The sequence below is a fragment of the Leucopleurus acutus genome, assembly GCF_964270905.1.
Source record: "Leucopleurus acutus genome assembly, chromosome: 10".
Lineage (NCBI taxonomy): Eukaryota > Metazoa > Chordata > Mammalia > Artiodactyla > Delphinidae > Leucopleurus > Leucopleurus acutus.
In genome coordinates this window covers 39,429,283-39,439,924 of record NC_139153.1, presented here as the reverse complement: position 1 = coordinate 39,439,924, position 10,642 = coordinate 39,429,283, and the positions used below count along the sequence as shown (strand labels likewise).

The window sequence follows — 10,642 nt, the reverse complement described above, 5'->3', positions numbered from 1 at the left end:
CATGACAAAGCATAGGGATAAATACACCCTTATTTAGGGGAATGAAATGTGTGCAGAGGTGGTGGTGAGAGCTGGGGCAGCAGCCTGGGTGTGGGGCATAAGGAGGAGGGTGTTGTGTTTGGTAGAAGGAGGGCTGCCTTCCATATGGAATATCCAGTAGCAGAAGGGCTCTCACAAAACTGTTGGTGTGGCAGGATGTCTCCCAAACACAACATTTTTGGTCTTCAAACATTTCCTTCACATGACCAATATCTTTCTGGGCCTCAGGATTTTTTTAAATTATTATTTGTATCCAGTTTTGCTGCGAGAGCATCTGCATTTTTTGGTCAGTGGAAATATTATAGGGCACACACAAAGTCAGACTTCCTGTGAACAGAGAAATATAAAGCCACCAAGAAAAGAGAGGTGACATGCACCAAATGCCGGGAACCACACTCTTCACAGGCACACGGTTCCATTTTTCTTTCTAGCTGTTTTCCCCTGTCCTGTTTTCAACCACTCTTTTAAAGCTAATGAGAGTGGCTGTGGGCCCTGTATCATTTCTGGAGAGCAGTGCGCTTATATGAGACTTTGGCTTTCCAATTATATCTTGTTGAAGTTTTTGAATTTTTGCAATATATATGTACTTCTTTTGTAATACAAAAAAATCAAAAAATAAAGATAAAACTTTTAAGGTGTGTACCATCTTTTTATTCCTTACGCTTCTCCTAAGATGATTTTGAATAAACCACACCCTACTCAAACTGATTTTTCTTTTCTTTTTTTTTAAATTTTATTTATTTATTTTTGGCTGTGTTGGGTCTTCGTTGCGGTGCATGGGCTTCTTATTGCGGTGGCTTCTCTAGGCACTTGGGCTTCAGTAGTTGTGGCTCATGGGCTCTAGAGCGCAGGCTCAGTAGTTGTGGTGCACGGGCTGAGTTGCTCCATGGCATGTGGGATCTTCCCGGACCAGGGCTCGAACCCGTGTCCCCTGTATTGGCAGGCGGATTCTTAACCACTGCGCCACCAGGGAAGCCCTGATTTTTCTTTTTTTTATGAAAGTAAAAATCCTCATGGATGGACAGCTTCCAGAATTTGCCTATTATCAAGCCAGTACAGGGTTGAAAATGGGGCTTTTTTTTTTTTGGCCATGCCACACAGCTTGCAGGGGATCTTAGTTCCCTGGCCAGGGATTGAAACTGGGCCACGGCAGTGAAAGTGCTGAGTCCTACACACTGGAACGCCAGGGAATTCCTGAAAATGGGCTTCTGTGTGGGCCATTATAGAAAGTAATGGTTCCTGATTTCTCATTTTTATATTCTTTATTTTCAGGGTTATGTATCCCACAAAAATCTGGGAGAGTTTAATTTGCCTGTGACACCTTCAGCAGGGCTACCAGGAACCAGCCTAAGGTGCTTTCACTCTCATTTCCAGACCAAGGGCGTCCTGCAGTCTACAGCCACAGGCAATGGCAGCAGCCCTCTCTCTTCAAGGCCTAGGAAGTACAGACTTGGGCTCTGCCTTAGGGTGCCCTGGCCTCTACTCTCCCTGTGGGTCTCACTGGATATCTGTTCACCCTGCCCTCTGCCAGCCTCCACTGCCTTCCCTGCTGGTTTTCTCTGCCTGTGCAAGGACGGCACTGGAGGAAGCAGCCCAGCCCTTCCCAAACTGACTACAGGTGACTGTGGAGCAGTTAGCATGAGGCTTGTAGATCAGAGGGATCTGTATTTGGAAATGTTTTATTACTCTAAGTTGAAAGGTTTAGTCATTTTACTTCACAGTTGAGACCCTGTTGAGAGAACTCCACCAGTATTTATGACTGTGGCCTTCTCATTGAAGGGTCTTGTCCAACTTTGAAATGCCAAAGCAGGACCCTCTGTTCTTTGATTCTGCTGTGAGTTATGAAATCCTGTATTTCTTCAAAAGTATTTCATTTTGGGGCTTCCCTGGTGACGCAGTGGTTGAGAGTTCGCCTGCCAATGCAGGGGACACGGGTTCGTGCCCCAGTCTGGGAAGATCCCACATGCCGCGGAGCGGCTGGGCCCGTGAGCCATGGCCGCTGAGCCTGCGCTTCCGGAGCCTGTGCTCCGCAACAGGAGAGGCCACAGCAGTGAGAGGCCCGCGTACCTCAAAAAAAAAAAAAGTATTTAATTTTGTTTAAAGTGAAAGATCAGAGTGACTCAGTGTTACATGAGCTGGGTGTTTTTGTAGAATGAGCAGTAAATTTATCGCCTAACAAGGCTGGGTTAATTAAAATTATGCTGCCTGTCTCTGGCAATCATCAGAAAGGATATTCTGTTTCTTATTTTATTCCTAAGGCTTTTTTTTTTTTTAAACTATTGTGTTCCTGCCAAATTTGGTGAGCATGACACAGCCCAGGCACGTCCCTGGAGCACGCAACATTTTTGGCTCTTTGCATGCTGATAGAGATGTATGTAGCCACACGGGGTGGTCTTACCGGGAGGTCTTACCGGCCTAGGGCCCACCTAGGGGCTCCTCCCTCTATACAACTCCAGTTACAGTCTGAGGATGGAAGTGAAGCCCCTTGCAGCGCCTAATTGTCTTAACATTCAAGTATCAATTTAAATGTCACCTACAGAGAGGCCTTTTCCTGACCTCTCCTCTTCTGAAGGGGCTCACCCTACTCACTGCCCATTCCCTTACCCTAATTTCTCTCATACAGTTCCATCTGAAATGATATATCAGTATTTTTGTGTTTGCCCACATTGCACAGTAGAATATAAACTCCAGAAGCAAGAGCAGCATCTGCCTCGTCCCTACTGTATCCTCAGCACCCAGGAGAGTGTCTGGCAGTAGTAGACACTTGATAAATACTTACTGAGAGCAGGGATTTCTTGCTTATCTTTCAAACAGCTCCTAGCAGCCTGTCCTGAAAGTTGGGTCTCCCTGGTATCCCTTTGCAACTTCCCTTCTTTGTCTCAGACATTTCAAAGGGGTCCTGATGACGTATCTCCTATAAGATGCCCATTCCTCTCTCCCAGGCCAGCTCCCATCCAAAGTGCCCAGAAAACAACAGACTTTTAGCCCTCAAAAAAGATAGTGGTTTGCTACAAGAGCTGAACGTAGTTCTGCAATTGTTTTTCATGCCAGGCCTTAGGCCAAAACTCTTCATCAAATCAGGCATTTTCCAGCTGGCCTAGCACGGAAAGTCCTCCCCACTAGGGCTGGAATCCACTGTCAAACAGATTTCCTGAGTAAAACTTTGTTCCCTCTATAAATATTTAGCTGGAACCTAAAATATTAATGTTCTCCCACATACTCCAGGGAGAAAGCAAATTACCAGTCTCAGATTGTCTCTAGATGACAGCCTTTCCAATAACTACCCATAATCAGGTGTAGTGGCCTCCCTGGTTTGCTTGCCTAGTTCACTGGCCTTCACTGCCATGTTAAACGTCTTGTGCCTCAGTTAGAGGGAGGAGGGAGATTGGCCTCTTTTGCAAATCCTTTTCATCAATTTCTTTGATCATTAATAGCTCACAACTCCTCCAGTGGCAGGATGGTGTTGCTGCCCTATCAGCACATTCCTGGGTGCAAAGGTGAGGGGCAAAGGTCCCCCAGGTTATCTATCTCCCTCCTCCTTGTCTCCTGACCCCCTTGGAGTCTTCCCTGGGATTGGAAGTGCAGGGTCCAGGAGAATGCCAAGGAGCCAGGGCAGGTGGGCCAGGAGATGCCTCCCCCATTCCCCTGGTGAGGGGAGCAGGAGGTAGGGGAAGGGAACCCTGAGACTCAGAGATGAGAAGGTAGGCTTGCGTGCCTGATTATGCTGGCTGGAGCTACACAGAAGCAGGCGCTTACTGACCACAAGTGCCCCCAGAGCTTACCTGGCAAGAATTCAGACTCCAGTATAGACCTGTGTTGCTAGACAGGAATGTGAGGAACATTGCAATACAGATGGGGCTGAGGATAGGGTCACTGTTTCCAGCCCTTGGCCACCCTTGAATTGTCTTTTTTTTTTTTTGCCACACTGCGTGGCATGTGGGATCTTAGATCCCTGACCAGGGATCAAACCCGCGCCCCCTGCAGTAGAAGCTCGGAGTCCCAACCACTGGACCACTGGGGAAATCCCTTGAATTGTCCTCTTGAAAGAACTGTTGCTGTACTCTCAGGCCTCAGCTGTGGCCTCTGCTCCTTGCAGGAACTTCACTCGGCATTCACTCATCTCTCCTTTTTCCTGTCCCTTCTTCCCCCCACTTTCCCTCCAGACCCCCAGCCTCTCCTAGCTTCTACAGACCAGCTCCTACATTAAGTATTGTTACAAGTCTACCAGTATGCAGACAGAGCTGGTTTCTAGTGACTTTGGCATTGACCCGGCAGCATGTAGCCAGGGGACCTGGAAACCCCTCCTTATAAAACTGGATGGGCCCAGCTTCTCACATGCCTTGTGCTGTAGCTTGAACTGGCAGTTGGTGACTAGCAGGTTCCAAAGCTCCTATTTATTCTTGAAGCTGCCTTGTTTCTATTTTGATTCTGCTAATCCAAATTGCAGTTTGGTGTTTCCACGGAAACAATTCAGGGATTGTTTGCCTTTCCAAGATGAACTGTGGGGGAGAGAACCGAATGACGTAAAACATTTTTAGTTTCTCAAACATCAATGTCTCCCCAATAAATCTTTGGTCCCAAGTTTATTAAAATAAATGTTCTAGGCAAAAAATGTTCCAGGCTCCTTTTATTCCTCCAGCTAAATCCCTAGAGACTAACTCCTCAAACCCCTGCTCTGTGCAGAGGAGCACACATCTGCCCACCACCCTGAAGCAGATGACAAAGGCAGGAAAGTGTCCTTTGGGCACCTTGGGGAGCCAGGGATGCAGAGACAAGAGTAGGTGTCACCAGGGAAATGACCACATGGCCACCCCAGCTACTCTGGGACTGGCATGCCAGAGGCTCAGGGCTCACCTGCTTTACTAAATAGCTGTGTTTCTACAGTGAGGAAAAGCTCCTCATTTAAGGATTCCAGGATGAATTAGCCCTTTTGGTAAATCTGAATTTTCACATAAAGGCTTTGCTAAAACAGAGGTATATTTGTCTATCCAGCCAGGGAAAACCTGACCCCTCCCTCCTTCCCCACCTCTACCCCAGGCTCCGCCCTCATTCCCAAGGGCCACAGTCTCTGCTGCAGGCAGAAGAAAAATCCTCTCATTTCAGTCTTGCAGGGTTAGGGCTAGATCCTCATTCCCAGCACTGAGTGCTGAGAAACAGCTCTGTGAGACCCAGAGTTTCTGGCCCTGAGGGTCCAGCACCCGCAGGGAAGGGCGACCCCCTTGTCAGGGTCCTGCTGAGCACCCCCTGGCAGGCCCTGGACCTGCACCAGTTCCTGTAAACTGTGAAGGTCACCTCTGGGCAGGTTTCTGGTGAGGGATGCCCATGGCTGGTTGAAGATGAGGGTTTTAAAAAACAACTCTAATTTCTTTTTTCTACAGAAGTGACACATGTTAGCTGCAGATAAATTTAAAAATACAGACAAGAAAAAGACCTAAACCCTCCTTGTTCCTCCATAACAGTTTTCTGCATGTGTGCTCATACACACATTTCACAAACTTGGGATCAACTGCATTTTTAAAACAAATAAATACATCTTAAATTTTGCAATAAATTCAGATTTACAGGAAAGTTGCAAAGACAATAAGTTCAAATATATCCTTCACCCAGCTTCTCTTAATGTTACCATCTTGCATAACTGTGGCATACTTGTCAAAACTAAGAAACTAATAACCATATTAACTAAACTTGAGCCTGTATTTAGATTTGATCCGTTTTTCCATTAATGTCCTCTCTCTGTTCCAGGACACAATCCAGGACACCGCACTGCATTTAGTCATCGTGTCTCCTCAGTGTCCGCTGTTCTGTGACAGATTTTGAGTCTTTCCTTGTTTTTAATGACCTTGACAGTCTTGAGTACTGGCCAGGTATCCTGTAGAATATCCCCCAAACTGGGTTCATCTGATGTTTGTCTCACAATTAGATTGGGGCTGGGAGGTTTTGGTAGGAATACCATGGAAACAAAGCACCCTTCTCATCGCATCCTGTCAGCGGTGGGTGACGTGCACAGGACAGCACAAGTGGTGCTCATCTTCATCACTTGGTTAAGTGGTGTCTGCCAGGCTTCTCCATGTAATCTACTATCTTTCCCTTTCCCAGCTCTATTCCTTGGAAGCGAGTCACTAAGTTCAGCTCACCCTCAAGGGGTGGTAACAGGCAGGGGTTGGGGGAGATGAGGATTAAGCCCCACATCCTCTGTGGGAGAGTATCCACATCAAGGCATATTATTTGGAACTCACTGTTGGGAGACCTGGTTTTTTGAATATCAAGTAGCCTGACAACTCTCCCTCCAGATGGCCCCATTCCCCCTGGAGTGGGGCAGGCAAGCAGCTCTGAGCATTTCTTCTTATTTGCTCCTGTCTCTCCTATTCAGGGAATAGAAAGTGAACCCCAATTCCATAATCTGTGATGTTTATTATCTGCTGCAGGGAGTGAGTGTACGGTGGCTTGGAAGGAGCCTCTGGTTAGCCCGTCCTGCCCTCTACCCCCCAGCGGAGGCCTGTCCCATGAAGTGGCCGGAGGCTAGTTCTCAGGGGCAGGCAAGTGCCCAGTCTCACACAGCTACGGAGTAGATGCAAGGTCTCTACCTGGGGGCCCAGAGGAATCTCCAGACCTGTAGTAAAGGGGTGATGCCAGCTCTGCAGCCTGCCCTATGCTGGATCACTAGCCTAAAATATGGACTGGTGGGGGGTCCTCGGCCCCTGGGACTTCCTCCCAGCTCCTTGGTTTGAGTTTTGGGTCTTACAACAGCTTTGCACCAGACTCCTTACCCCCATACTCCCCTATGCCTAGGAGGCGGGCACTTCCGAGACTCAGCTTCTGGGAGGCATGATACCTTGCCCAACAGCTTATTAGGTTTCCTGAAAGAACATCATGGTTTTGAGAGATCTGTCCAAATAATTTCTGATGATGTCCTTTCTCTCAAGCTGTGGTGTAGGGTTGGCTCCAGCCCAGGAAACCTAATAAGGGATGCTACCAGCCCCTCTGACACAAGTAGGAGGCCTTTGCAGAGGGCTTTGAGCTGGGCAGGGGCAAGGATGGAGGGATTGAGGGTCTGGACACAAAGAGGGCATGAGGCCCATGCAGGGGACAGGCAGCCTTGTGTGCAAAATGCGCAAATATGGCAGAGGGTCTGGGGCCAAGGTCCATCTTGACGCCAGTTCCTCCATACAGGCTGAGCTGGCCTGGGATGGGCTGGTCCCAGGGGTACAGAAAGCCCATGCTGGTTGTAGCCCTCGTACTTTTTCAGGGGTCCGTGGAAAAGAACATGAAGACACACAGCAGAGGCCCAAGACCTGCACCTGCCTTGGGTTCTGGGTATATTGAACATCAATCAATAAAACAGTCAAGATGTTAAAAAAAAAAAAGGTGAAAAAAAAAAGAAACACTTCAGAGCAACAGAATTAAACAAACAAACAAACTGGGCTCTCAGCTCAAGAAGGGACACAACTGGAAGTTAAAAAGATTGGGGTAATTCAGATTCTGCCAAGCCTCTGAAGAATGTGGCCCCTGATGACAACTGTGACTGCCCTGCACAGATGCCCTAACATCAGACTCCTGCTGTAAAGAATCAAAGCTGAAGTCAACTGTCCTTACTCAATTCGGTATTTAAAAGAGGTCAGCAAATTGTAGTCCTCTTCCAAGTCCAGAACAGTCTCCACGATACTGTGATCATAGAAAGCCTGCTTGAGGCTGCCAGGGTCTGCATCCGAGGCTTCCTGAGGGCTCTCGTCCACCAGCAGGGCCCAGGCGTCCGCCTTGAAGGGCGAATCTTCACAGCAACCACACACACGGTTCAACTCATTTTCAAATTCTAGTTTTCCAGCCAATTCTTCAATAGTTTGGATGCCTGTATGGTCTTAAAAATAAAAACATTCAGCATTACAATTCCAGTGAGAGATTTCTTAAGACATTTCAGGCACAAGTTAAAAACCACAAATGGGCGGCCATTTCCGAGGAATCTACAAAGCCGGTGTTCCTGCCCCCGGGGCTGGCAGGCTGCCACATTCTAACATGGGCTTGGTGTCCCCCTTCCTAGCTCAGGTATTTATTGAGCCCCAACCATCTCCTTGGTTTCCAAGGAGGGTTTAAGTGGGAGGATACAGAGATGCATGTGTTTGTTCCAGCCCTCAAGAAACTACTCCCTGACCTGTGGGCACAAGACATAGTGTGAGAAAAATGGGATCTTTGGGGTAATCAAAATGCTGCCTGCTGGGACTTCCCTGGCGGTCCAGCGGTTAAGACTCTGAGCTTCCAGTGCAGGGAGCACGGGTTTGATCCCTGATGGTGGAACTAAGATCCCACATGCTGTGCGGTGTGGCCAAAAAATGAGAAAAAAAAAGCTAAAAATAAAATAGCTTTTAAAAAAACATAGTCCACACACAGAATATACAGATGTGTGTGTAGAAAAAGTATCTATGACAGGGTATACAGCACTGTGTTAACAGTGGCTGCCTTTGTGGTGGATGGTGGAATTATAGGGGAGTTTTTGGCTTCTAACTTTTCTTCTAATCTTGTATTAATGCCCCCCCCCCCCAGCTGGACTACTCTCCTCTACCCCTACCCCCATCTCTGCCTATGTCCTGTTTCCTTCACATCTAAGCTCATCCACCAACAGGGGCTGCTGTCCCTGGCCTCCAAGGATTCACTCTAACTGTACATTTATGAAATGACCTGACTGATGTGTAACTCCCCCAGGTTATCAGCTCCATGAAGGCTCTCTGCTGTGAGCAAAACAAATCTAACAAGCCAGTGGAAAAGAAATAAGGATTTTTTTTTTTATAAGATGCTTGCTGACTCAGGGGCCCGTGTGAAGAACCTATCCTTCCAGAGAGAGGATGCACCAGCCCTCTGTACTCACCGATCATGTCAAGCAAATCCTTTGTGACCTCTTGGCTAGAACTGCTGAGTGGCATGTTTGACTCAACCTTCAAATCTTTCTCCATATCTTTCCTGCAGCCCCCAGGTGAAAAGAAAAAGGTGGGGGATTAGATCCTCTTTCAAGAAAATACTGGAGAGGAACTCAGTGTTAGATAATCTTAAAGACAAACACTGGTACTTTAAATTGTCATTTATGCTGTGATTAGAGGATGACTGGGAACCACTGAATCAGTGAAGTTGACTAAAAGCATCATAATGCCCATTAATGTTTGTGAATATGAGCACAAATATTTGTAGAACTGAAATGATTAAATGGCTTCTTCAGTCTCTGACTACAGAGCAACCAAGATGGCAGAACCTTGAAGTTTCAGCGCATATGGTCCTCCTTGCTTCAAATCAAGGTGCCTAGGATGAGGCAGTTTGCAGCTACCTGGGAGAAGAAAAGGTCTAGGGAAGACCTTATCCCAGGGAAAGCCTAAAAAGCTCTGGGGTGAGGAAGGGGAGCAGAAGCAAGGGTGAAGTCAGGGCCCAGCCATTGATCCACCTCTCCCCAGTTTGGGGAAGAAAACACTGGAATTAAGATACGTGTTTCTGCAGTACAAAAAATAAGATGACTTTTAAAACTAGGTTCTTTAACATTCACTACCCCTTTTGGTACTGCAGAGTGGTTTCCATGACTGGTTAGACATCCAAGACCCCTCACCCCCTCAAACCAACACACACACACACACACACACACACACACACACACTCTTTCTGAAGAACGTTTACAAACTTTCCAAATAAAGTCTTAGAGCTTCAGAGGGGAGGCAAGAGTAGTGTTATGGATTCAATTTAGGATTTTCAACAATTTTTTCAGATATGAGATAACCCTAATTATAGCTATTAAACTATTCAGATTGGAATCACCTTAGACTGTCTTTTCTCCAGTTCTCCCCATCTCCTGCCGCTCTCCAAAACTGTCTTTCAGGTGCCAAAATCGAGGAATGCATCGATATGTTTTCCTTGCTGGTCAGAGGTTTTCTTTTGGGGCATAGAGCACGTGTCTTTGCACTCACGGGTTCGTGGTTTGGTGCAAAGGCAGGGCTCTCATTCCCAGGAGCAAACGGGACAGGAGAGAAAGGAGCCGCAGAGGAGCAGGCTGCCAGCGGGTGCCTCCTGCAGAGGAGCCTGTGCATGGGGAAGGGGAAAGAAAGCGGCGCAGCGTCCAGCTCCTGCCTCTGCATGCCTGAGCACTCCTGGGAATGACTGAGTCCTTCAAAGGCCCGGTCAATGGCTGCAGTCAGCTCCTTTCTGCATCTTCTCAGTTTTTCAGACATCTCCCCTAAAAGCGACCATGTCTTTATTATACAATACACTGGAAATGCACACAGCAACGTGAAAATAATGTTACAGATGAGGTTGTAAACCACCCCCAAATGGAGTATTTGCCACAATTTCCTTAAGTTTGACCCACACCATGGGTCGGAGAGCAGGGAAACCCCCACTCCCGGCGCTTTTTCCTCCGTGGGGTCAGGTGCGGCCCGCGGTTCTCCGGGAGGGAGGAACCGGCAGTGGAGCCGGAACCACTCCCCCTCCCCCGGCTCCGGGCCCCTCATCCCAGCCCGCAGCCCCTTCGGGTCGCAGGCTCCGGCCCGGCCCCACCCAGCGGCCAGCCCCCGAGCGGAGACCCACAGCCGGGTCCTCACCGAGCAGCCGGAGCTCCCGCACCACCGCCCCTACCAAC

At 48.0% G+C, this 10,642-nt stretch overlaps 1 protein-coding gene across 1 annotated transcript; it reads right to left on the bottom strand.

Annotated features, from left to right (window-relative positions):
* Positions 1-7,209: 7,209 nt before the first annotated feature.
* On the bottom strand, positions 7,210-10,322 carry LOC309967028 (uncharacterized protein C3orf62). The gene is made up of 3 exons (XM_082847482.1): positions 9,826-10,322; positions 8,897-8,988; positions 7,210-7,894 (listed from the first exon to the last, which is right to left on the bottom strand). Exons 1-3 carry the CDS (start codon positions 10,233-10,235, stop codon positions 7,629-7,631), a joined length of 768 nt encoding a protein of 255 aa, XP_082703608.1. The 5' UTR covers positions 10,236-10,322; the 3' UTR covers positions 7,210-7,628.
* Positions 10,323-10,642: the final 320 nt, after the last annotated feature.